Source organism: Simochromis diagramma, unplaced genomic scaffold (genome assembly GCF_900408965.1).
Source record: "Simochromis diagramma unplaced genomic scaffold, fSimDia1.1 OVJJ01000618.1, whole genome shotgun sequence".
In the NCBI taxonomy this organism is placed as follows: Eukaryota; Metazoa; Chordata; class Actinopteri; order Cichliformes; family Cichlidae; genus Simochromis; species Simochromis diagramma.
In genome coordinates, this window is record NW_024387423.1 from 11515456 (window position 1) to 11542542 (window position 27087).

The window sequence follows — 27087 nt, forward strand, 5'->3', positions numbered from 1 at the left end:
TGCACATTTCTTGGTTTAACTGTAAATTTTTTTGTGTCTGTTTTCTATCACGTGTAAATTCTTCAAGACGTGTGAACACTTGCTTTGCTTGGAATTGCGCTTCTCTGAACTTCCAACCAAAGTGTTTTGCATGTTTGTGTAATTGTTGATTCTTCTCAGTCGCTGTATTGTAGCTTCACCACATGTTGTGTGACTGTCACTCCTGTTCATCAGCCTTTCACAATGTCTTTTGCTGAATGGCAAAAACACCATTATGAGTTGCTCGTGCTGTTTGAGTTGTTAAAAGTCCCCCCCCAATCAAAAAAAAAAGTGGCACAGATGTTAGTCCTTCCTTCTTTGCAAAACTTGCTATTCATAGTGTCTTTAGTCTAGATTTACAGAAGTGATAGTAGAAAGTGCAGAGGAGAGGGCTGTTAGCCTCTGCAGAGTGAATGAGATTTGGTCAAATGAGACTTCAGACAGCCCTGTGGATAATGAAAGGATGAATTCATTGTGTGAAGAATTTGATACATGGGGGTACATTTAACTTTGAATGTAAATAAATGATGTAGGAAACAAAGTGGACTGATTTGTTTCTCCCTGGGCTTCTGGCAAACAGAGGCTACACGATCCATTACAGAATCAGTAAATAGGAACCTGAGCCATGAGTTTAAAGCAATGTCTTTTTCACAGCGCGTTGTTATGGATATTCAACTAGTAGTTTTGTGTTTGTTTTTAATGCAAGACTGACAAAACAGACTTTTAAAGCAGCTTTACATTTAATTGTATTTGTTTTAGTTAAATATATATTTTTAAACTATATAATATATGTAATACACTTTAATGTTTTCTTTTCGTTATCACTCACAAATCTTTAAAATATACAAGTGTATACCTCCTGAAATATTGCTGTACTGTATCTTTAAATTTTGTCAGTTAGGGGATGGCATCATCGTTTTTTATCCAATAGGAAACCGGGTCTCCTCCCAACCCGTGTTGTTATTGGATGTTAGCAGTGTCACACAACTCACACGGAGTAGAGACCCCTTTGGGGGAAAAAAATGTGTTTCTATTTTAGTCAAGCGGGCTGTCAGGCTCAATACCAACTTGGGGCTACACTGGGAGAACTTAAAAGGATCACTAATATGACTTTCCAGCTTTAACCTCGCCCAGTTCGACAGGAAATGTTTTCTAGGAGGGTGAAGGAGCAAGAGAAACAGCTGACCCCTAAGTACACCTGTGTATGTCGCTTACTTCATGTTTTCTGTCTACACCAGTGTATATCCCTGCTTTCTGTTATTGTTGTTATTATTATTAGCATGCCGCTAAGTCGCTAGCAAGGCTAACTAGCCTGCTAGCCCTTTAGCTTGACCCGGTGCAGTTTAGTGACTGGTGTTTAACAAAGTGGCTACTATGTGACCACTGTTTGGCAGTCAGGACAGAGCTCATATCCGTTGTCTGTCTCTTTTGGCCAGCGAGGATGTGCGCTGCTCTGTACGGGGTGTGAAAGTTTCCAGACCCAGGTGACATATGGAGAATCCAGCTCTGTAGTCATACCCCTGTTTATTTAAAGTTACGCTATTTGACTTTTTTCCCCTCAGTTTCATAAACCGTACTTCTGCCTTTCATTTAGCCCCTTGTTTTATCACACTGGTAAAATTCAATCACTGACCTGTCTTTTTTTAATTATTGTTTCCTCTGACATTGATCGCTCCAGGTCATCATTTCAGTCACCGTCTGAGTCTGCCGCAGCCCCTCCAAGCTAACGTGCTACTAGCTTGCCCATTTTCAGGTTCATTCTTACCAAAGTGCCCTTAGCTGCAGGTGAAGGTTAGCAGAGATGCATTTTTGATGAGGGCTGTCTTTTACCACTCCTGCTGCATTATTGAGACTTGTATAAAGGTAGCCTCTTACTAAAAAGTTATTTACACTTGTAGCAACGAGGTGACTAGAAGATTATCTAAGCTGTGTGAAAAATTAATGAAAAGAGACTCTCACGGTGTTCATGATTGTAAGAGAGATCTCTGAGAGTGTTTAGATGACTGTTTGTTTGTGATCTCACACACGAGTCTCTTCCCTCTGCTGAGACATAGTGGATTATTGGAGGCTGCAGCTGTCTGTGGGGTGGAACTTTGTTGGAATGAAGCCATGCTTAGTAGGTCACTGTGTTGTGTTGGTCTGTCTGAGTTGTAGTTTGGTGGATTGTGATTTCCAGCAAACCCTGTTGCAGCAGTCCGACCACAGCTGTTTCTGTTGTTATCGCTGTATGTTCACACATCCAAAATCTAGTGTAACTTCTAAGGAGCCCTCTCACTCCTGCTCTGTCTCCGTCTCTCTCTTGCTTGTGCTTTCCTTTCCAGTGTAGCGATGTTTGGTTCAAGTTAATATTTAATATAACCAAATCAATCTAGTAGGAAAGTTTTATTGATTACATTACACAAACATGCAAAACGACTGAGTGCTCTGAAAGACTCCAACCCCTTCTCTTTTACCCAAAGTAAACATTTTGTTAAGTTTGTTTATTCAAAGCTCAAACACGAACCTTCTTGGAATAGACAGATAGATAGTGTACATTGAGCGCACACTGACTTCCAAAACTCAACTTTTTTTTCTCCCCATGGTCAGCATTAGAAGTGGCAGAGTTTTATGTTCCACCTGTTCCTGTTTTTGTACTACCAGGTAGTGTCTTTGACGGAGTACCACCGTCGGATCGATGCGCTAAACAGCGAAGATCTGCGCTCACTCTGCAAACGACTCCAGGTGCCCTGACCAAACCCCGTCTGCCCCCTCTTTCTCCACTCTGCCCAAATCTGCTGCACCAACACGGTCTATTTTAGACTCCCCACTGAAGCTTTACTTGCTGCTGCTGCTGCTGCTGCTGCTGCTATTCCTGTTCCTGATGCCCCTGTTGCTTTAAATAAACATAAATGTAGTACTTTCAGCTCACAGATTCTCTTCAAAGCTTGTTAGACTCCAAACATTGGCAATAACTTGTTGAGCAGTCGACTGGAAATAGTTTTTATCATTCCATTACAGACAGGTTGTTCGTAGCGATGAGGTTTTCACGTCACAGCAGCCTTATCTTCATGCGTCAGGCTTCTTTTTACACTCGGTGAACATTTTTAGTCTTCATTCCACTAGATCAGTCTGGTAGATCAGTGTTGCTAGCTCTATATGGATATGTAGATTGTATACAGGAAACAGATGCGGGTTTATTGTAGAACTTTTTATCGAAAATACAAATTGCCTGTACTACTCAAATGAGCTGAATGTAAAGAGCGCAGCCTGCCTTAGAGACATCGAAGGACTGCAGAACAAAGAGATGGCGTATTGGAAAGAGGGTTGAAGTAAGACTCCCCTGACAGGATGAATGATGTTCTCTGAGGACAATGCAGGCAGGCCTCATTTGAATGAGGACCGAAACATGATAGCATCCCAGTCATCAGTGGCGAAGTGCTCCACAATCGGCCTCTGTTATTGAGAAAGATAAATAACCCAAACAGTCGGCTGGTCAGAGAAAATGTCAAACATAGGAGTGCAAATTATTCATTGGGTCGATTTCCTATTCACTTAGCATTCTCTTCTCCCAGACAGTGTCTCTGCAATGCTTCTCCCACTTGTGCCAAACTGATCCTAGTCATCTGGCATCAGAGAGTGGCAGGAAGATATTCAGCTGTCATCATCACATTGTTGGATTATCAGTGTGTTGCTAGCAAACACTGCATTTGTAATTTTGGCAGGACAACGGCTACAATGAAAAGCCCCCAAATGGAGGAAAAATGTACATTTTGTTAGTGAGATTGAGCTATGGTTAAAAAGCAATTTTTCCCCATCTTTCCTCTATCGCCCAGCCTGTTTAGCTGAACTTGTTATGCTTTGTGGAGTTGGTTATCTAGTTCTACGTTGTTGTCTTTTTTTAATACTTTCCTGTCCAATTTTTTTGTAGCCTCAGCAGATCACAGATTACAGTCTGTTGGAAGTTAGTAGACAGCCTGACTAGTAAAGCCGGTCATGTCATTGCCCTTTTATGAAAAGTAGCAACTGGAAGACTGTAGCTATTTTGAACGCATCCAGTATCAGAGCTCTTTGGAAGTGCAGCTCGTCTCGTCAGTGCATTTCTAACAAGTATTTGTGCTTGTAGATTACCACCAAGGAAGAGGTGAACTCTAAACATGGCACGGTCAAAACTGAGCTGGAGCCCGACACGTTCAAACCCAACCTCAGAGAACCCAGCGAACTCCTGGAGGCCGACCAGATAGAGAAAGTAAGTGCTGCTGCAGAAAATCTCATCTCATGCAACTTGACGGTATTCTAAACTTAATATTTTTCCAACAACAATCCAAAACTAAGAGCACATGCCTGTTCCTCCTTTGTTATAATGAACATTGACGCTGTATTTTATTCCATGTTAGTGTTACCTGCGCAATTGTTACTGTAAATACACAGGCGTGTCAACTGATGAAAATAGTCCCACTATCTAGTGTATGTTGAAAATGAAAGTGAATATAATAGATTCCCTGTTTTCATTATAACCCAGTAGGCTTGGCAGTAAGCTTTTTAGTTTTTGTTTTTTACAGATACCAAATGGAAACCACAGAATATTTAGAAATTTCTTATGATTTGATAATGATTAGCATTAAATGTTTGTTTTTGTGTTTTTTGTTTTTTTTTTTAATCTTAGTCTTTAAATCTCTGTGAGACGCCTGTGTGTTGTGTCAGGCTGGAAATCTGACATGTAAAAAACTGAGGATTTGTTTTACTTTCAAAATGTCGTAGCACCCAAACAAATTAAGTCATCAGTTCATAGAGCTACCTTGCAGTCTTGATTTCCAACTGTGTGTTTGGGAAAAGGATTCATTCACTGCTTGAATAAGTTTAGTAGCATTTGTTAGGTGGCTAGGTGGATACACTGAGCAGAAGCAACAGCACCGACAAACAAATCGCCTGATTTTTGTCAAGTGCTTGTTTTCAGTGACCAACATTTGTACGATATCCCTGTTACAATGTTTATGATGTCATCACAGAGAGTACTGCTGTCCATTCAAAGCTTTGTCAGTTAGTGGAAAACTAAACACTAACACGAAAGCTTTAAAATATACCTTTGGGTGTCAGCTACTGCTGCTTTGACTTCTTTTGTAGATTAGCTTTCGTTCCACCCTGGACATTAGTAACATAAACTTGCAATTGTTGTTTCTCTAAATATCATATAGAGATGAGAATCTAAAAAATAATTGTTGGATCCACAGTAGATGATGTTTTCTTAACTCTAGCTAAAATGCTAAAGCTAAAATTTAGGTAACCAGTAAAAATGAGCAGGTGACCAGCTGGTGATTGGCTTTAAAATATATTGTCAGTACAGGTCCAGACTCCTAGTGCAGGTGATAAGAATTTTAACATAAAAGTTATTGTGAGGATTTAGTAGTGAAATCTCATTAGTTTTGACTGGTTATAACCTGGCCATTCCTCAGGTTAATGTTACATTCCTTCCATGAAAAACGCTGATTTAATAAATGTTATCAGTATCATAGTATTGATTAAGCTGTAAAGTACGTGTGTAAAGTTTCATGGCGGTCTAACTTACAAATTGTGATCTCAGGACGACAGCCACTTGAAAATCAGGACGCCTTACATTAGGCGCTGAAACATGAACTGGATAGTTTGCTCATTTAAAGCAGGAATCAACATGTTCTCTTTTATTTATTATGTTCCGGATGATTTCAGATAGATTTGGTTTGTTAATCTTGCCAACGCAAAGAGTTAGAAATAAGCGGTGACAAAGATGAAAGAGAAATGCATGAAACAGACATCCAAGTCACCAACCTTTCATGTTGTTGTTAGGTGTACTGTGTGCCTTGCAGGCACTGCAAGTTAACACACACCCAGAGCTCCAAATTAGTCCCACTTGGCTTATTAACCAATAGAGTGCCAATATGCAAGCTTTCTTTAATCACCCTGCGGACAGAGCTCGGGGCTCAGGCCTGGCTCAAAGCAGTGCAGAGGTGAGCTGAGTCAGGCCTCGCCTAATCGTGGCTTCATTCCCAGCCTGCTGATTATATGACTGCTGCAGCTCCACCACTGGAGCAAGTGCTGATCCAACAAGAAAAATGCCAAAAGGGACTGAGGAATTGTTTGAGCGTGAACAGAACACTTAAAGGTCCTTGTTCTGTATAGCAGTAAAAAGTTGTCACTTTAATTCCATGTTTTAGTCAGTGTCTGTTTTATCTGTCCATTAAAATGAGACATAAGTTGTACTGCTCCTCCGGCGCCTTGTCGGCATTATCTCCCCATACACCACAGCCGCCGTTAATCCTCGAGTCAGTCAGCAGCAGGGCAGCGTGCTCTCTCAGGGTCTGCTGGGCCTCTCTTTCTCTTGAGACTGCTCTCACTGTTTTCAGCCCTGTTACTCCTCCTTAAACGCCAGAGAGTGTTAAAAGGTCACCACAGATGTAATTGAGCGTTGGTGGCTGTGGCCTTTCTGTGTTTCATTTTCTTTCTTTCATTTTTTTCCCTTCCTTTTTCAACTCTGTATTTTTAAATTTATTTTCCCCGCACACAGCTTGCCAGGAATCTCCCTCCACGGACCATCGGGTACCCATGGACGCTGGTCTTTGGTACTGCAAAGCACGGCATGAGCATTAAGACGCTGTACAGATCCATGCAGGCCCAGGACACCCCGGTGCTCCTGGTCATTAAAGACAGCGACGGCCAGGTATGCTCCCAAATTTAAGAAGCTAACCACAGTGGCACATTGTTATGGTACTGATCACCTTTTTGTTGTTGTTGTTGTTGTTTTGTTTTTTTAATAACTTCAGGTGTTTGGTGCGCTGGCATCCGAGCCCTTTAAGGTCAGCGATGGCTTTTATGGCACCGGAGAGACCTTCCTCTTCACCTTTAATCCAGAGTTTGAGGTATAACATTTTGTCACTGTTAGATTTTGTAACTTTTTTGCACTTCTGAATGAATATTCTTCTCCAATAATGGAGGAGTGAGGAGAACCAATGTTTGCATTTGCTCATAGCGACACACCCTGCAGTTCTCCCCACCTCTGCAGAGCTTTCAGCAGCTTGTTTTAGCTCTCTGGCCACCAGCTTTACTGCTTTGGTTCTCTGTAACTTCACTCCCAGTTTTAGCAGGCAGCTGTTTTTGGTCCAAAAGCCCTGTTAAAACCCAGTGTACACTCCCTGTTCAGCACCAGTCAGTCAGCAAGTAGTTGGTGAACAGAAAGAAGCATTTAGCAGCTAAGGAGCCAAATATTTCCCTCATGAGTTGGCAAAGACCTAGAAGGAGAATGGTTGTGTTATATATGGGAAGTGGCTGTAAAAACCACTCCGAAGGACCGCTCAGGCATGTTTGCCTGCTGTGTATATAGGAGACTTAGCACGGTGGGTATTTAACCTTTATATGCTTTTGTGTTGTGTTTAAAGCTTTGAGAGACAAATTATTTCATACATCAGCAGCAGACACAGAATTAAAATATGATGTGTGTGATTTATGGTATATGCTGTATAAGTGTTTTTTAGTTTGCATTTTCTCTTTCTCTCTTATATCATCACTGAATATGTCATACAGTATCTTCTAATATGTGCTCTGTTGTATCATGGACAGGTGTACAAGTGGACCGGTGACAACATGTTCTTTATCAAAGGGGATATGGACTCCTTAGCTTTTGGTGGAGGAAGGTGAGCCAGAAATCTACAGACACCTGGTGCAACATATTTGTCATAATTAAATATGACAGCATGTCAAATTTAAATTCAGATTGACATAAAGTAGACACAAGCCTGCTGATGTCCAGAAGTGTGGACTGCATTAGAAGAATGGTGTTATTAAGATATTTGCACTTTTGCGGAGCTCATAAGATCACATGCAGATATAAAACGTTCTTTTGTTTTGATTAAAATAATTGATGTCATGGTGACGATCAGTAATATAAGTTGTATTTGTATATGTATGTGCCATTTGTTAGCTATCACACTGAGCAGTTGGTACTTTGCCCAGTACACTTACACCTGCAAGTTAAAAGCATAAATTGAGATAAAACGCAGGCTTTTTACTGCTGATCCTGAAATGGCTTGAAGTTGTCTAATGTATTTTCTTTTTTCTTCTGTAGTGGGGAGTTTGGCCTGTGGCTGGACGGAGACCTTTACCACGGCAGGAGCCACTCCTGTAAAACATTTGGGAACCCTATGCTCTCAAAAAAAGAGGATTTTTATGTACAGGACATAGAGATTTGGGCTTTTGAATAATCAAACAGTGCAACACAGGGGGGAAAAACAAGTCCTGGAACAGGGCAAAAAAAAAAAAGTGAGTAGGAGTCCTATAGAACAATGGCAACGTCCCAAACCTAACTGCACATCACCAGGGCTCCCCAGGCTGGAAGCCAGCTATTGGATGCTTGTTGTGCGTTACTACTGCAGTTATTACAGAGCTTTTTCTTTTCTTTCTTTTTCTTTTTTGTTTTTTCTTTGTGAAAAATGACCTTTGTGTGTATCTTGTTACAGCCTTGTGCAGCATCTTTGCAGAGTAGGGGGAAGTGAATAAAGTGTCGCTAATATGAGGCTGTATGTGAGGAATGACGGGAGGGAATCGGGGCGGGGGTGACTGAAGAGGACCGTCGGAGCTCCTCTCCATTCAGAGGTGGTGAAGATGATGGTGGCTAAGGTTTGGGACTGCTGCAAGAAGAGAGAGGTGCCCCACATTGTGCATTAGACCTTTACGGAACCTCAAGGAGTCCCCCACCCCCCTGCACCCTATCAGACCCCCGAAAATCTCCTTGGTTCGGTAGGACGTTACTCACTGTGCTCTCAGTTTTGACAAAGGGAGACAAAGTTAGGAGAGACGCAACCTGAACACATTCCATTCCTCTTGGCGATGGCGGACTGTCAACAGTACAAGTGCTGATTTGTGGTAAACACGTGCATACAAAACGCATCAGCAGCAGGATACGATGACACTCGACTCAGAGAAGGGAGAATATTTGCTGTGTGTGTGTAGTTTTTTGGGGCGGGGTAGTGTTTTCACAGTACAGTACAGTTTTTGGTTGTCCTCTGAGGCTAAACTTATAGAGTATCGTGTATTGTAGTCCTCCTGTTGTTCACTGTCATAGCACACCATCTGAAAGCACATAGCTATAATCAGATCACCCATCGTCGTAATGTTCTGTTCAGTGGGTGTACGTGTGAGTCCAGCTAACACCGGCTCCTCTCGCAGGATGCTGGCTGTACTGTTTGTAGACAGTAACGTGTTGCAATAGATTTGTGGAATATGCAAAATAACTGTCCTGTGACCTCAAATAACCCGCAGGTCGTGGCAATTTCGTCGCCGCCTGTCACTCTTTCAAGAGAGAAGACTTGTAAAGCTTTTACGTCTTGATACACACTTGCTTTTTCTGGGTATCGTTTGAAGAGCCTGAGACGTGTTTAACTGTTTTACATGCATATATGACAATTATATATTGGTATATATGATTATATATGTTTATATAATCATATATATATTTTGCTGTTGAGTGTGACAGTGATTATATTTGTGCTGATATTTCAGCTGTTACTATATAATGTATATTACCCTGTAAATTAATGTTAAAATAGTAGATTTGTTCCTAATATATATATATATATATATATAGATAGATAGATATCTATAAATACATACTGCTATAAATATATATATATATATATAAAATAAAGTGTGGATTGATGGGTTGCTTCTAGCACTTTAATCTGGTGTAAAAGCGTTAAGGCCAGGTTCTTAGGTTTTCTTAGCAGTAGTTGTACAGTACCTTTTGTTTTTGTTTTTTTATTATTATTAAATAGATCATTAAGATGTTAACTGTTAATAGAAAGCTTGCTGCTACCTACATCAACAGGGGTAAGCCCTTTTACTGTGTCTAAAAGGAAAAATGACACGATGGAAGAAGGGTTGAATGTGGTTAAATGTGTTAGCAGGCTTCGGTTTTGCTCCTCATGTTTGGCCGCCAGGTGAGTCCCAGTAGGTACAGGTAGGTATGCAGACAGATGATGGTGGGTGAAGGAACATGTGTACATTACATGACCCTCCCCTTGCCGTGACGCTTTCTCCCGCCCCCCCCCCTTTCTGGTCTTCCACGCCAGTATTCGTGTCCTCGTGGAAAGTCACAAAGAATAATATGGATAATTCTTCCAATTCTTTCACCAGACTATGATGTACCAGTGATGTATAAATACCAATAAAGCTGAAGTAATTGTTCTAACCTTGTTTTCTGTTTTAATTTTTTTGTCTTTCGTGTGGTTAAGGCTGCACTGATTGATAAGGATAAGGTTGCAGGTGTTTGCTGTCTGGAGTGTGCCACTGTGGTAATGACACTCATGCAGTTTCAGATTATTGGTTGCTACGTGTCGAATGCAAAATCATAAACTTTGTCTTGTCATGATCGTGTTTCAGTGTTACCTGGTGCAGCTACTCGGGGAGAAATACTTTTAAAGCTAAATTATGCAACTAGACTGACCAATTCAGTCAATCCAATATTCATTTCTGTGTTTTTGAGTTTTTAATTTTACATATCAAGTATTTTTAAATCACAGGGGACTCCCCTCTGATCTGGTTTAATAAACAAAACTTGGTTTGGTCTCCCTACAGTATATTTATACATAGTTTATATATAAAATAAAATGTGACACCATTTTAATTTTGAAAACATCATATTCTAATGGATATTAAGTGCTGTGCTGCTACGATGGATCCTGCAGCTGTGAGTGAGCCCCACCTACTGATCACAGTTAATAGTGTCCATTTGTGTCCTTGGTATAGTCACTCTTTTTGTTATTAGACATCTTAGTATTAAAAAAAAATGACAAATTAAGTTGCAGTAAAAATGATACACTGACAAAATTGTGTCCTGATTTATTTCAACAAAACAGGCAAACATGGGTAAACAGCAGTGCTGAATCTTCTCGAGTCCTTGTCCGTCAGCTCAGAGGAAACAAATACCTGAGCTTCATGCTTCATACTTGTTCCTGATGTTTCAGGTCCCACACAATCCAAATGTCCCCCGAGGCATTCATTCGTGCTGTGTCAGGTCTTTATGGACATCCAGCACGAGTAAAACAGTTTGGGGATCATTATTGGGTTCTGAAATTATAATCTTCTGGCAAATAACTGCACAGTCAGAGTAAAGAAACATAAATGTCTTATAAAACGTCCCGCATTACAACAATAAGGTTAAAGCAACAGTCTTGTTTAAAGGGGAAACAGTAGAAGACAAAGTTTGACAGTCTTTAGACTTTTTCCTCCGCGAAAACAGGCACAACACTAGATTCACTTAAAGTGCAATTTACAGGCAATTTCCACAACATCCTCTGTAGGACACTGTCATCATCAGTGCAGTAGATCTCAAGTGAAGCAGAATGATTCTCACGTTAAATACTGTCCAAATTACCCAAACACCGCATCATCAAAAAAAGAGGCAATGTATTTTCATCAAATTCAGGTTTGGCAGGAATAACTGTCACTAATGTAGTCCCCGGTCCTCTTGGGAGACAGGGCAGACTGTGGGTGAGCACAAAACGAAGCTACCGCAGAGCTGAAAAAGGCATTATGTAGAACCATCTTCAGTAAGGCAGAAGAATATTGTAGAAAATCATCAAGAGAACAATTCTGGCTAAAAGTGCCATTTTCAGCAGGAAGTCAACTTTTTTTCTTCCAATTGAGCCCATTAAGTGTTCCCGCAGTTTATTGCTAGTACACCAGGTACTTGACTTCAGAGTAGATGAGAGGAAACATGACTGTGCAGGCTCGGTACAGGATGGCTGTGCTCTTAAATAAAGCTCGGGGTTTGGTGCTCCAGGATTCAGACTTGAAGTTGAAGTAGATTGCATACAGCGCCACGGCAAAGAAGTGTCCAATAAGGGTCAGGGGTTTGGGCGACAACCTGTCCAAAAAAAAAGAAAAAAGTCAGACTTACAACCCCCTAAATCGTATATCTAAAAGTGCTTTTAGATTTTGAAAATGATCAAAGACAAACAAAATTGAAGCAGTGAGGAAAAAGCCAGCATGGCTCTCTGAACACAGATTCCTCTAAAGCTCACTGATAAATGTGTAGTATATGTAAACACTTGCTGGGTGTTACATGAGAAACTCTTTATGTGATCAGACATTAACTACCTCCCAGCAGCAGTTGAAAGAGATGCAGTGTGAGCTCTGGAGGATCTGACAGCAGAAACAAGCTTTTATGCTAGGCTAAGCTAGCAGTGTACCTGTTGTAATGTCACATGTCACAAGTCTCACTATTCCTATACTGAATAGGGATAGTGAAGGCAACCAGGTAAACTTCCGCAAATGTCAAACTCTTCTGTTCAGTTTGGTTTGCTGTGGAGGAAAGCGTTTAGCACTTACACTGAGAGGAGTCCAATAGGCCCAGCAACGCACTCTCCACCGAGCTTAAAGTACTGGAAGCAGGCCTTTCTCAGCTCATGAAGAGAATCTGAATAACAGGAAAAACATGGATGAGAATCCAAAGTAAAATTAATGCAGATTTTGAATTTAGTACTAAAAGCCAACATTTATTATCTTCCATCAGTGCTTTTCATGTGCCATTAGACGGAGGCAGGCAGACACTCACTGTCAGTGGCTGCAAACAACTCGTACAGCGCCTGGGCCAACACATTCACCACAAAAGAATGTGATGACTTGCGTTCCCAGTGGAATTTTTTCTTTGCCTGTTGAGAAGAGGAGGGGAAAAAAAGTGTGATATTGCACACATTGGGCTGCAGCTTCTTACCAACAGCAGAGGAAATAAAAGGACACAGAAAATCTGACAGCATAAATATAGCTGCGGCTTGCAGTCACACAAAATGTGACTTAGAAAAAACAAATCAATGAATGTGCTTTCTGTTATTTTTACACTATACACTACACGGTTTTGTTTTGTTTTTAATAATCCTTTGAATTTGGGGAAAGGTGTTCTAGTTACAGCAAGCAAATGTGTGCTCACCTGCAGCACGGCCCTGTCGTCATATAGATCGGTAATGCTCTTCAGCAGACTCCTCCAGATGCGAACGTCATTAAGAGCAACACTCATCCCTCCTCCCGTCAGAGGGTGCCTCATGTTGTAAGCGTCACCCAGGAGGAGCACGCCTGCGAACAACAGACAGCTGTTTGTCTCGAATCTTATCTCCAGATGGTCTTTTTCATTTTCGGCACTTTAGCAAACATCTCAGCTGGAAGCGAAGCACATCTTTAAGAGTTATACTTGTCTCTCTTTGACGCATTCCAAAAAAATGGTTTCTCTAAGTTAAGCCTTTCTTACCCCGGATTCTACTTGTTTCCTAAAAGGTCAATAAAATCCTTATTTACCTCAAATACAAATGAACTGTTAATTAGTCCAAAGAGCTCTTTTCTTTTGTTTCTTTCACCTTACACGGAAACATACATAATCACAAAATCACAAACACACCTCGGGCCACCTCCAGCAGAAATCAGTCAGTCAATAACACTTCAGTACCTGGCTTGTTGACAGGGGAGGGCGGTAGGAAGCTGGCAGGCATGGACCTGAGTCGATCGTTCTGTAGCGCCATCATGAAAGGCTCCTTTAGATGCTCTGAAGGAAGGAGAGAAAGGGAGAATGCAGGAGGTCGGTCAGTGAGCCAGCTCTGTGGATGAAAGCCCAAAGGTGCACGCTGCGCACATGCACAGGGGAAAAAAAAAAGAAAAAGCTTTTTTTTGGTTTCTGAATGTACATTTATCAATTCATCAGTGAGCCTGACTCCAGCATTCCAGCTGGACCTGTGTCAAGGTTACTGGGGTGGCTGCTTTAATACTGTGGCTTTGATATTTCAGCTGAATAGCAGAGCACACCGTGAATGTCAGTTCTGTCGACTGCAGCTTCCTGGGAGGTGCGCACCTTCTCCTCACCAGCAGCACTCTGAATGGTTTCCTGCTTCTGGCACCACGGTCTGACTGTTCTGATCTTCACATAACCTTCATTTGTCACTCAGCAGTGCTTTTTTTCTCTCTTCTCTCTCTGCTTATCAGGGATTGTCACACAAAGACACAACCCTTCAAGAATAAATAAATTCTTTATCATTCACCTGGCAGCTGTGGGTAGATTTTCTCAGCCATGTACTCTGGCAGGTTACGAGGCATCTCCCCCCTGATATCCACGAGAACTCTGGTTTGAGAGGAGGAGATCTGGTAGATGAGCACTGGGCTGGGATTGGCCAGGACCAGCTCAGCGTGGTTTGCCTTAAACTGCGGACAGTCCTGCAGAGAAAAGCGGTGGATTCATTATTATTATTGTTTATCATATATTATTATTATACTACATATTAATGCTAACTAACTAGGTATTTCTCTTTACTATACAGTCTTTAAAAATATAACATATTTTGTGGTGAACTTGAAAGAAAGGCAGGTATGAAATGTAAAAGGTTTGAAGTAATAAGGCTTTGCATTGATTTTCAACCAATAAATCATTGGGCTACCTTGAAGACCTTGGGAGGATGTATGCCATATTTTCATGGATTGCCAACATGACCCCACCCTACACCCCTAAAAGTTTTGGTTATGAGTTTTACAGTTCTGGGACGTTGTTTTCAGTTTTCTGTGGGAGCTCTAATGGAAAGGCAGTCACAACAGTTTCTTACAGCTGGTTGCAGACTGCTTTTCATCTTCTGCTAGTTTCGTGCACCTTTGTGTGATTTGTAATTCTTGTTTTAAAATTGAAAAATATACTCTTGGGGGAAAAAATGAATAGGATTCATCAGTAACAGAACACATTTCAGCGCGTCACTCTTTCAGCCTGAGCTCCACGTACCTTCATCAGGCATCCAACAAAGTGAGAGGAGATGCGAGCCTTCCCGGACACCAAGCTCTTTCTGAATTTGGAGAAGCAGCCGTCGGCCACCACAGTCAAAGCCGCGTGGACCTCCTGCGGGACACACAGTCATCACACACCCTCTGATGTAAATACGGTATTTCTTTCAGCAAGGCGAGAGGGAAACACGAGGCGGTGTCTAACAGTTCTGCTGGTACCACTGAGCTCCCTCTTCTCACCTTGATGTCTCCAGTTTCTTTATCCTTGTACTGGACTCCAGTTACGCAGCCGTCCTCTTCCTGCAAACTGGTCACGGTGCCTTCTATGAATGTGACACTAGGGGGCGCAATTAGACAGTTAGAAACGTCTGGACTTTCCTGCCCACAGAGCAGAGAGATCATAGAAAAGTAAAGACTGACTCCTTAAGCGCAATATGTGTCTCTGATTTAGCTGAATGTTAAATCTCTCTAACTGAAAGTCTGTCATTGTGTATAAAGACATACAGTGAGTAAACCAAGGTTCTTATTATTACTCAGAGCAATCATGTAGGACAGAAGAGCAGGTCCTATATTCTTCCACTTGGCACCTAAAATCTTTCTTATTCGTGACTCTGCTTACTTTGGCTCGGCCATGGCGGCTCTCCTCAGGCCCATGATGAATCGGCCGTGATGAAAAGCTCGGCCACAGTGGATGTTTTTCTCCTGCTCTGGGTAGGGGATCTCCACCTCGGCGCCACTGTCTATGTCGTGGATCACATAGCCGTGCACCAGATGAGCATCCAGACCCTCCACTGAACCTGAAGCCGAACACAGAAACAGATAACTATTACACATCGCATATTCACTATTTATTTAGTCCACAGATGACTCGGCGCAAAGGTTAAAAGTGGCTACAGTGGGTCAACTAACACAGGATCAGGTTGAAATGACTGGTGCGCACTGAAAGTCCAAAGTTACTGACAGGATACATTTGATGTCCTTAAAGAGTGACATCGAGATCTAGAAGTATTGCTCCAAGTATAATTTCATAAAGCTTTGAGGGAGCTGCTGGATTATATTTATTAATAAAAGTTCATATCATGTATGCATACTCTACACTAGTGCGTTTAGAACAGAGAGGGGAAAGCAGCAGCTTTTTCTAAATATCTGCCGCAGCTTTAAGTTTCTAACAGTATCATTTACAGCAAGATGGAGCCCCAAACACAACGTTAGACGGACCCCCAGCAAAAAGTAACCAGCCAACATCATGCTGAGTGCTGAAAAAACGACTAAATGAAGATCAAATGGGAAATATGAAAAAAAAAATTCCTTTATCTTCTTCTGTCTTTTAACAGTTTTATTATTCTCTAAAAGGTGGGAGGATCGAGCCAAATATCGCTAGTATCAGCGCTAGTATTGGTGTTGGAACCATGTTATGCTTTGTTTTTCTTTTCTTTAACCTCCTAGGACCCTATGAGGACATCACATTTTGGGTTATTTAGACCAAAATACTCAATTTTGGTTCAAAAATACTCAATTTTGGTTTACAAGGGCCTGATATCCACTTACAAGGACATTATACTACTGTTCTAACGAAGTTTTAAACAAATATCCTCATATGTGGCTCTCATTTATCTTAGAAACAAAAATTAAGTTTAAAAAAATCTGATAATTCTTTGTTTTTACATTCATCAGGTCCCAATCAGCCCAAATATCAAAGAGAAATTAAAAATGCATGACATGGAAGAGTTCGGGTCTTAGGAGGTTAAGAAATGAAACATTTTATGATGACGTGAAACTTTATCTTCACTTAACTTTACCTTAAATTTACTGCTTAATTCTGATAGGTGTATGGAAATACGCGATATCACCTTTCAGTGAGGCCCGCTCAGGGAACACAGCAAAGCAAAAATATATGACGGGCATGATAAATATTTTAAAGCCACAAAGAAAGAAATAATAATCGGCTTTTGACCTCATTGCTTTTGAAAAATAGTTTCCGAGGCGAAAGGCTTAAACTGTCATACAGGTGAGTGCTTGTGAAGTAACCGACCTTCCAGTCCGAGCTCTCTGAGTGCTTTATATCCTCCAGGCTGCAGCAGCTCCCCCACTATCCTGTCCGGCTCCTTCAGGTCCCTCTCCACCACCGTAACACTCCTGCCATCCCGGGCCAGGACGGCCGCCATCGCCGAGCCCAAAACCCCTGCCCCAACTATCACCACATCCGGGTCCCGATCCCCAGGTGAGCCAGATGCTGAGGCATCGAGTGAGGCGGAGGAGCCCGTTTCCACTCTGTTCCTTGTTCTCCGGCCCTAAGAACAACCACACTTTCAATGTAGGTGTAAAACAGTCATATAAGCTCTGACCAGACACACTTCAAAACTTCCAGGCTTTGCGGAGAGCAAGAGAGAGAGGGGGGGGGGGGGGGGGGGGGGGGGGAAGAAGAGTTCAATACAGCTGCTCAAAAAAACAAACAAAAAAAAAAGAGGCAAAAAAAAAAAAAAAAAAAAAAAGAGGAGGGGGACACTTAAACACCAGCTCTTGGTGAACAGGCTGAAAATCTTCACACCGTGTAATCTGTTGAGAACAAAATGACACGACAGTGGGGGCTGGATTCAAACTCAGGCCAAAAGTCTCCCAACAGCGGCTGTCTCCTGGTACCTCATCCACACTCTTGAGGCTTTTCTGGGGGACACAGCGAACCTTTTTGTAGAGGCACGTATGAATTTGCCATCCTGAAGGTTCTGGGCTACCTGTGCAACCCCACTATCATTCCGCCAGCAGTGACAATTACACTAGCAACAAACAAGTCTGGAGAGGAAGAAGAGAAGTGGTTTGGGCCACCACCTTTAAACTCTTCTATTTTGGGTGGGGTGGGGGGTGGATTATTCCCTATCCGGCACCTGCTGATCTTCTTCATGAGTAACAAAGCAAGTTTAACCGACTTTGTGTTAAATCTCTGTGATTATTTTTTTCACTCTCTCTATAAAACATAAGTTGACCTGAATAGAAAATGAATCTAGTTTTCTGACTGTTATCACCCCGTGTGTCCCTTTGTTCCCATAATTAAACTTGGAGGAGTCCAGCTGAGGTGTCTTACCTTCTTGCAGCTCTTCTCTGTTTTCTCGCTCCTCGGCGTTGCAGTTTGGGGGATTAAGTGGTTGATAACAGGTAACAAAGACAGGCTGCTCAGGAAGAAATTAAGCACCCGAGAGACTCGGAGCTTCTGGCCGTGAAAATAGGCGATATAGGAGAGCAGCAGCCCGGCTGTGAAGAATAAGGCTGCAACCATCGCAAGGTCTCTCTGAGCAAAACTCAACACCATGTTGGACTTCTTATAAAGGTACGTAAAGCTTGCTATTCCCAGGAAAGTCCACATCTTTTTTTTTTGATTTACAAAAAAGTAAATTAAGGCTAAAGTTCAAAAGTAGGAAGAAGAAAAAAAAGTTTTAGGCTGACAAAAAGGTTCAAATAATAATTGTTGTATTGTATATTTTTTTTTAGGTTCCTCTGGAGTAAATTAGTGAGCCCGGAGCCAGCAGGTATCTTTGTAAGTCATGGTCTCCGGGTCACAGACAGCCGGAGTGATGCTGCTGAATATTTTATGACAATGACAAACACGGACCACTTTCGATTGGCTGCTTTCACATTCCGCCGCTCCCATTGCTCAGCCCTCCAATCAGGACAGACGTGATGGTGAGCAGAGCTCACGCTACGAGCTGATTGGTTGATCACGCCGGCACCGGGCCTCTTCTGGCCTGCTGATTGGACGGCGGTCCAGTAGGATGGTAGTATGATTTGATGTCAGTGGAAAAGGTGCGCTTTCTTTCTTTTCTACAGTTCAGAGGCTGAGTGGGAGCAAAGAGTGTTCATGTGGGACAGGAGTCCTGCTCCGCGTCACTCATAACCGCTGCCCACGCGCTCTGACCCGAGCAGATAAGAAAACCCGCCAGTACGGAGTAAATCACAAATAACTAGCCTGGACTAAAACACACCATAGTGAGACTTTTAACGTCGATCGTCTTCACGTCAAAGCGGTACTTCACAGTCCAGGTTTAAACCCTGAATCACACGCCCTGTTATCCTGGAAAAGGTGCAGAGTGAGAGCTCTTACTGAAGACAGCGCTGTTTAGCGGTGTTTACTAATACACATCCAATCAATCGATCAATCAAATCGACAATATCACACAGCTGGAGAAGCTGTGATAATGAGTCGTGTTTGTTTGGGTAGGATTAAAAAGCTGCTTCAGTCTGTAAGAGTTCAAATTATATATAAAAATATATATGAAGAGTTACAAAGTGTGATGTTCTAATACATACAACACAGTCTGAGTTAAAATGCCTTCATCTCACATGTAAACACCTAAGTCAGCCTGCACATGTTAGATTAGATCTTTATTAAAGTCTGTTTTCATGCAGAAATGCGCAGTATTTTATAACTCCAGCCTCTAAATCATTTGCTGCATTTCTCACTAGAAGTGTTTTTTTAAACACTGCTAATTAAAAATGTCTGAAGGTGTTACTTGGGACTAATAATAGTGTCTATTTCACTCCTTTTTTCTTAAATATTTCAAACTAATCAAGAAACTAACTACTAGATCAGTCCAAAAACTATACCAACACATAACAGGTAAGAGGTATTTATGCTGTTAGCTTCAGCTCTGGAAGGGGCCTTTGTTTTTATAGACTTATGAATACTTTTATTGTGTGATTTTAGTATTTTTATGTGATTAAACGCTCTGAATATTACTTCCACTAGTGTTGAATCTATAAAATGACTAAATTGTTAGTCAATGATTAATATATCTGAGCAATGTAAATTCACCAGGTACACACTGTGCTATAGAAACCATGAAATAACAGTGTATGACAATAATAACGCATGCCAGCAACTCCTCAAACACATATTGACAACATTTTTATTGAATTTAAGTGTCACTTCAAAAGTTTGCGTGACTACAAATGCATGACAGGACTAAATAAAGTACAGTGTTGAAAATGAGTGGGCTTTCCTACAAGTAAGGCATCACCTGACGGCCAATGCTGCATATGCAGAGGTGTTTTGATCATACGTAGTGGTTAAAGACGGACTCATACTTTTCTTGCTTCCCTGATGTTATTTCTGGCTCACCGTTCTGCTTGATGAAATCCTGAAATAACAAAAAGACCCATCATGTAGAGTTGCTACAAATATAAACTCCAGTTTAAATATAAGCTCAAGCTGAGTCTTACCTCCATCTCCTCTAAGGTGGCAGTACCATTCTCCACCTTCTGTCCGAGGCCGTGACTAAAGCTTGAGTACCGCTCCTGTTTAACATTACACATAACTTGCATTTTCCTATTAATATTATTAAAGTATACTTTACGCTCAAGTAGCTGCACACATACCTGCATCATACTAGCAATAACCCCATCCTCAATGATGTGAACGGCGTTCCTGAGTCCTCTTGCAAAGGCGTCCATGACTCTGATGTGACTAATGAACAGGTCCTCGAGGTCAGTGGATTCTCTGTGCGCCTTTGCAACAAAGTTCAATCCTCCTGGATGCAGGCCGCCTTGTTCAACAATCACCTGGACACACAGAGGAACGAGGAAGTTCGATTATCTCTCATCTAATGTTATTAACAGTGAAACCATTGATCTAAAAATTTATCCTTTTTCATCCAATTCATCCAAGCCAAGCTTTGTTTTAATCTAATCTAGCATCATTCTAACAGATGCTAGATTAATGATTGATTCATCTAAACTAGCCATAGTAACTCGTAAAGTGCAGTTTTAGAATTTTTATTGTTTTGAGCTCACATAGATTTAGACATAAAGAGTAAATGTCATATTGTGGGGACCCAGCAATGCATAGCTAATGTTAAATATTGGCTTGTTGTCCAGTACTAATGTATTATATGAAAAAGGTTCACTGCCAGTAATGCACATGCCAAGCTTCAACACAGACTGCACTAGGTAATCTCTGGTACTGGAAGCTTTCTGGTCATTTTCTAATAATATACTATTGTAAGTGACCAGAGTTCTGTTGACCAATCACCTTTGAGTAGGCTTTAGTTTCACACTAAACGGTCAATATGGATCGCAATCATCAGATATTCACTTGTAGCCAGGCAACACTGGAAGAGATTAAAAAAAAACACTGGCTACTGCTCCAAGTAGCCAAATCAACAACCAACCTAATAAGCTCTCAAATTACTGTCATCTTCTGTCCAGTCTGCAACATTTACTTAGAATTTCATTTTATCAGAGGCAGGCAAACCAATTTTTTTGATGAGCATTACTGTATGCCATCTGCCAAGCACAAATCAGATTATAAAGCTAGCAACTACCTAGCTAACAATAAACATGCCACAGCACTTAGCTGCTAAAGACTTTTTCTACACTTTCCTAATGAGGAAGGAAGAAAAGTGCCTGCCTGACAGAAATTTCCAGTCAGCAGCCAGCTAGCGAACAGAGGACTCAGCTAATAGTAATACATATTTTTACTGGACCCCAACCAACCTACACTACCTCTAAAGGAAGAGTGATCGCTGGATTTATATTTGTTGTATATTGTTGTACATGCGAGGCATCAAGAAAGTGTAACCACCTATTTAATCATTCCAACTGCTGCAGTTTACCAAATCTTGTAAATTTCACCTAAAATATAGCAAACTTAACTTATATTGACTAACATCACTTTAAATAAACCATTATATATTTAGTTAGCTTACTTTCATGACCAAGGTGGTGTTCCTGATGTCCAGGGGGCACGGATCTGTGTCCCACCCCAGGTAAGGATAGCCTGTGTTGGAGTCAATCGATCCCAGCATCCCAAAACTGTGCACCAGCAAGCAAGAATGATTAAAAAAACAAAACAAACAAAAAGCATGAACATGCTACAAAGTTAGACTTCGGTTACTTCACAAGAGAGTGACTCACGCAGATGCCATGACAATATCGTGTCCTCCTAGAGTGGTGTGGTTGGGCTCAATTTTTAACTTAAAGTCACTGTCCAAACCAAAATGCTTTAGGAATCCTATAAGACTCATAGCATCTACAGAAAACAACAGACATAAGATGCAACACTGAAGAAGCATATTGGCTTAGGTTACTTTATGATGAGCTTTGGAAGCCTCACCGTAATCATACTGTTGTTTGCTGGGCTCCTTTTGTTGGGGCGCAATCAGAAACTGACAACTCAACCCAATCTTCTCTTTGTAGTCTGCAGACAAACACGCAGACATGAATCAGAGCAGACACAGCTGACAAACTCGAAACTCAAAGCCTGTCTGCTGTTCACGTGCACACTTACTGACAGCCATTTTGAAGAAGATGGCCATGTGATTGAGTTCAACAGCAACATCAGTGTTATGGATGGAGTGGAAACCTCTTCCTCCCCAAAAAACTAAAAAGCCAAAAATGTGCCGATTAAAGCGCCACTTACACAGAAGAGTCATAACATTACAAGATCGTAACCATCAAATCCATCATACCAAAGTTTTCTGCACCCAGCTTCTTGGCGATTTCCAGACTTTTTTTCACCTGAGCACCAGCATAGGCCAGCACATGGCAGTCAGGGTTAGTGGCTGCACCATTCATGTACCTGTAGTATGATGTTTATAGACAGAAATCTGCATAACTGACTGAACCATTCATAACTTTCTGTGCTCCTGAAACTCAGGTTTAACAAAAAAAGAAAAAAGTGAGGTTTAAGGTATGACTACAGTGTTAACCTTAAGTGAGTAAAGAGGTTACAGGTGATCCACAGCAACTTCACTCCAGTCTGGTTCTGTAGCTTGAGAGCCAGGTCTGTTATTTCATCCAGATTGCGGTTGGACTCCTCCAGCGTGGAGCCCTCAGGGGCAATGTCTCTGTCGGGGGCACAGGGCTAAGCACTCAATTTCAGAGCACCAGAATAATACAGTATACAGATACTATTACCACTGAGTGAAAACACCCTCTTATCTCCCAGACCGTACAATTATACATAAAATTGTCGCAGAAAACATGTAGAAATAAAAGCATATGAGGTGATTATACTGTAGATAATGAGGGAATGTGGATAAAAATGTTCGTAATCCTCATATAGTTAATGCAATACTTTTGTTAAAACCCTTCAATTAAAACTGAAAGTCTGCACTTTAGTCACATCAGGACCTTTTCATTTTAAAATCATGATGGTAGTGTGCAGAAGCAGGTCTACAAAAATACTGGTGGCTGCCAGTGCTACCCCTCAGCCTCATCGTAGATGCACCTACAGTATAAATTAGATAATGTTAGGTCATTTTGAGAAAACCTGACCTCTGACCTTGAATTCAAGGCCAGCGAGACTGAAACTCTTCTGATTGTTAGTAGATGCACCTTTGGAATGAATGTGAAAATCCTATCTCACCTCATTCTCAAGTTATTGCATTCCCAAACTCAGATGTCCATGCCATGTAAGAGCTGAGTTTGTGTCTGTCCATAATTGTGACATGGATGAAGTTCCAACCATATTTTAAGCCTAATCAAAGCATCCTGGTAGTTCTAAGTATATCTGAAGAAAACTACAGCCCAGACTGCACTGGCTATTTCTCATGAATTCAATGTATAACTATATGCACCCCATAAACATGGTACATTATGTTCTTCTACATTCCACCAGAACTTTGTCAGGTCAGGGTGAAATCAAGATAACTTCAGCTTTCTTACCTGTCATGGAAAGTGTAATATTTTACCTGTGAAAACAAACAGACGTCAATGAGGAATTATACTGTGATCTGATCAGCTCTGAGATATTAAAAGCCTCACTCCAAGCTTGGTGAAAAACTCAAAGGCTGCACAGAGTCGCTTCCTGGCTGATTTCATAGGAGACCCTTTATTCCAGAGCCGGTGGTGGGTTGGAACTCCAAAAGGACCGGCACCTACCAAACAGAAAACAAGGCAATATTACAAAGGAGATGTGCTGATCTGAGAAAAGTAAAACTGTTTATGTGTGCATGAGTCAAAGCCTGCAGGGCACATTTGTAACCATCGACCCTCAGACTGTTTAATGACTTGCACGAGTGTTGGCTAAATCGCAACATTACCCGGTCCACAGAAAGAGTGCCAGTAGCAGACTGAAAACCTCAACCAGTCCTCCATCGTCCTCCCCATCAGCACCTGCACACAGGAACACCGAGCTCCACACAGCCTCACACAACTCTAACTGTGCAGTCAAAACCATGACACAAACAGAGTTAGGTCAGCATGTGATTGTATTAACCTCCTGAGTGGCCCCGGAGCAAAAATGTACAGCTGACATTATGATTTTTTCCAATATCAAACTAAGACGACTAAAAACATCTGCATAGATAAAGCAGTTTAGGTTGTACTGTGCAGTTAATTGGATTTTGAAACAGTGTGTCCTGGAGCATGCCATTATTAATGCCCCACTTTAATAACAAACAAGAAATAATTACATCAAATTCCAATTATTTGCCCACTTTGGTTTTCTACCCCCAATTCTGCTTGACATATCTGTGTGTGTGTGAGTCTCTCACCTACCTCTTCTGCACTGTAGTGTTTAAAACACATGACATCACCAGGTCCAGCGTCGGGTTTATACTGGATCTTGGGAATTCCTGTGCAACATGTTTTTTAATATTTGTTTTAAAACATCCTAAGGAGTGACAGCTCTTTCAATATTAACTTTGGAAAGACCAGCCTGAGGATAAAAAGGCTCACAGATTTAGTTACTGCCATCAAATCACATGTAAAACACATTTTACAGACTTGTTTTTACATGATTCCATTTTATCTTTTATCTTCTTGTTATCATATTTCAGTTACCTTTCTTATTGCCTGCATCTAACCTTTCATTGATTTATTTACATTTTTAATTGTTTTTTTCTTTTTTAATTATATTTGTGCAGGCATCGTCTATTTGTTTAAATTGTTCCCTGTGAGTATTCCTTTTGTCTGTTTGCCAAAGTACTTTGTGATCTCTGTTCTGGTAGTTCATTATTATTATTATTCATCTTGGGAAGATGGGAAGAAATACATTTTTAAACAAGTTATTTAACTCAGAGTGAAGATCATATAAAAGTGGTAAAAGACCACAGACTGCAGCAGGACACTAAGCTTTAAGGTCTATAAACCCTTTTGGCCTCCCTCCCTCACACACACTTTACCGTTTCCAAAATTTCTGTTTACCTGCAAAGAACTTCTCCTGCGCTGCCATTTTTCGGTCCGCACTACGAGCCCTGCCAGCAGGCGCTAATTTCTTTTGTCTTCCTCCCTCGTTGGTTCCACTACGCGGCCTCTGAACATGTACAGGTTTTCAAGATTCAGCAAAAGTTCGTCCAATACCAAAATTACCTTAACTATTATCGGTGCATATTATTTGAAAACAGTGATATATATAATTACATCCGGATGTGGCGACCCGTATCGTCTTTGAATTTGAATCTACATGTTTTGCTTGTTCACAGTCACACTGCAAAATGGGCGCACTGTTCATTTGGACATCAATTTATTTTTCATTCACTGGTCAAGGTTTTATCTAGCTTTAATGAGTCAAAAAAACTTCATAATGGTCACAAAGTGATGCAACTATTGGATATAGAGTGCATTTTAAGTGCCACTTGTACATCTGTACAAAATAAGACATTTTGAGACTGCATGCTGACAAATGTCAGGGTTACTTGAACAATTATATACCTGGCTTTAGGTTCTAACACATTTTAGTCACACAGACTTATAATGTCATCTATGAACTTTTACCTATATAAAGTATACAGTACTATAGTGGAAAAGGGGCATAATATTTACCTTAATACACTGCAACGGCTGCACAGCAGCCAGTGGGTTCCCATCTTTTTGACACTGGTCACATTCCAGAATCTTTAAGATAAAATATTTATAAAGTATGAGTTTTTATTCTTATGTAATAAAATTACTTAATGGCGTTTTCTCTGAAAATCAATCAATCTAGCAACAGTACTTGATATGGATGTCTTAAAATCTCTGCCAGGTCTACAGGTTATTAATGTAATGTAATTACTTAAACATATTTATTTCTGTTTTGCTAATGTACTGTTTGTCTTTTAGTTGCTAATAAAAAAATTGCTGATTTTAAACACTATTTAACTACAACACAAACAGTTAATACATACCCAATTTTTAATGTCAACCGTCATACTAAACCAGTAAAATCCGGAACACACTGCTGCTAGCGTTTTCTGTATGCCAGTGTGTCCTCCTATTGGACATGAATGAAACTCATGAAAGATCCTCCTGGCATCGTCCTTGGTTTTAACTACTCTTCTGGTTCCAAAAAAGAGTTCTCCATCTACAGAAAAAAAACTATTTACAATGTATTTAACCAAATATGTGATTTGTTAATATTAACAAAAAATTACTGACCATTCAGTTTGAATTTTGAGGCATATCTTCTGAGGTTTTGCCTCTGAGCCTTGTCATATTCTGAAGGGTAGGACCCAGCAGAAAGGAACGAGTATATCTCTTCCCATTTCTTCTCCATATCTACAAACGTAAACAGACATTTTCTTTTGAGCTTCAATATGTGCAGCAAACAATGCATACAATTTAACCTATTAAATAACCACATTACCTAAGTAGACTTAACAGAATATAACGGTCTTATCACTCAGCAAGAATGCACTGCAAACTTTCTAACTTTCTAGATAACATCATATGTGTACAAGCTTAAATCATGACTTGAAACTAGACTGACTTGAAACCGAAGCTGCAAATTCGATAATTTTGTGGAAAACGCAGACAGCACGTTCACTTTAAAATTAACAAACATTCACAATGGCTTAAAAAAATCAAGTATCCACGGCAATAAAGTATCAATACTTACCTATTTTCCAAATATCAAAAACGTAGCATGAAATTACAGGCGGACGCTATCCCTGAAAATTCCGGTTTTGTGTTGTGCGCATGCGCAGCTCATGCGCAGAAGCAGTGGATAGGATGGTTTGTCAGGTAGGATGGATTATCAGAACACAACCGCATCATCGCTGCAGATGAAGGTTTGCACATTTTAAGTGGCAGTTGTAAATTTTATAACCTGTAAAGAGAATTAGTGAAACAAATTCATTCATTTTTCTTTCTACTATATCCGCCCCGTCCCTTTTTTTACATGAACAACTACAGAAACCACTTGTTCTTTTTGATGGCTAAAACGAAATGGTGCTTTACCGCCACCAACTGGCAGGGAGTGGGAATAACAAACAAGAAGCGTTCATATTCTCTTAAATTGGAAACATTACAACATCTGCATTTCCCGGAGGGGTAGAATTGCAAGGTATCCATCGTCCATCTTTTTAGCACTGCTACTTGAAGCCCACTATAGCGCAAATGCTTACA

At 40.8% G+C, this 27087-nt stretch overlaps 3 protein-coding genes across 7 annotated transcripts in view; 1 reads left to right on the forward strand and 2 right to left on the reverse strand.

The window, feature by feature from the left end:
• Positions 1 to 10210, forward strand: part of oxr1a (oxidation resistance 1a) — a 168129-nt gene extending 157919 nt beyond the window's left edge. For 3 of the 5 annotated variants that reach the window (XM_040013142.1, XM_040013144.1, XM_040013146.1), the window contains 6 exons: positions 2659 to 2739; positions 4121 to 4243; positions 6536 to 6688; positions 6792 to 6887; positions 7585 to 7658; positions 8090 to 10210. In XM_040013142.1, coding sequence (XP_039869076.1) covers positions 2659 to 2739; positions 4121 to 4243; positions 6536 to 6688; positions 6792 to 6887; positions 7585 to 7658; positions 8090 to 8225 — 663 coding nt within the window. In that variant the 3' untranslated portion in view covers positions 8226 to 10210. Of the gene's footprint in view, positions 1 to 790; positions 1221 to 2658; positions 2740 to 4120; positions 4244 to 6535; positions 6689 to 6791; positions 6888 to 7584; positions 7659 to 8089 lie in introns of those variants that run through there. The other 2 variants (XM_040013147.1, XM_040013145.1) reach the window with 2 other exon arrangements.
• A 625-nt stretch (positions 10211 to 10835) lies between these two features.
• sqlea (squalene epoxidase a) lies at positions 10836 to 18127 on the reverse strand. Its single transcript, XM_040013149.1, has 11 exons — positions 17849 to 18127; positions 16802 to 17060; positions 15389 to 15566; positions 15010 to 15106; positions 14771 to 14884; positions 14046 to 14217; positions 13460 to 13555; positions 12950 to 13092; positions 12578 to 12674; positions 12352 to 12439; positions 10836 to 11887 (listed from the first exon to the last, which is right to left on the reverse strand). The coding sequence occupies exons 1-11, from the start codon at positions 18125 to 18127 to the stop codon at positions 11695 to 11697; spliced, it is 1716 nt and encodes a 571-aa protein (XP_039869083.1). The 3' UTR covers positions 10836 to 11694.
• A 1522-nt stretch (positions 18128 to 19649) lies between these two features.
• LOC120722238 (xylose isomerase-like) lies at positions 19650 to 26685 on the reverse strand. The gene is made up of 18 exons (XM_040013148.1): positions 26579 to 26685; positions 26119 to 26238; positions 25869 to 26044; positions 25525 to 25596; positions 24907 to 25015; positions 24259 to 24335; positions 23802 to 23874; positions 23524 to 23636; positions 23425 to 23450; positions 22467 to 22604; positions 22227 to 22336; positions 22046 to 22138; positions 21872 to 21955; positions 21673 to 21787; positions 21465 to 21570; positions 20137 to 20319; positions 19981 to 20055; positions 19650 to 19898 (listed from the first exon to the last, which is right to left on the reverse strand). Exons 2-18 carry the CDS (start codon positions 26234 to 26236, stop codon positions 19815 to 19817), a joined length of 1752 nt encoding a protein of 583 aa, XP_039869082.1. The 5' UTR covers positions 26237 to 26238; positions 26579 to 26685; the 3' UTR covers positions 19650 to 19814.
• Between the last annotated feature and the right edge of the window lie 402 nt (positions 26686 to 27087).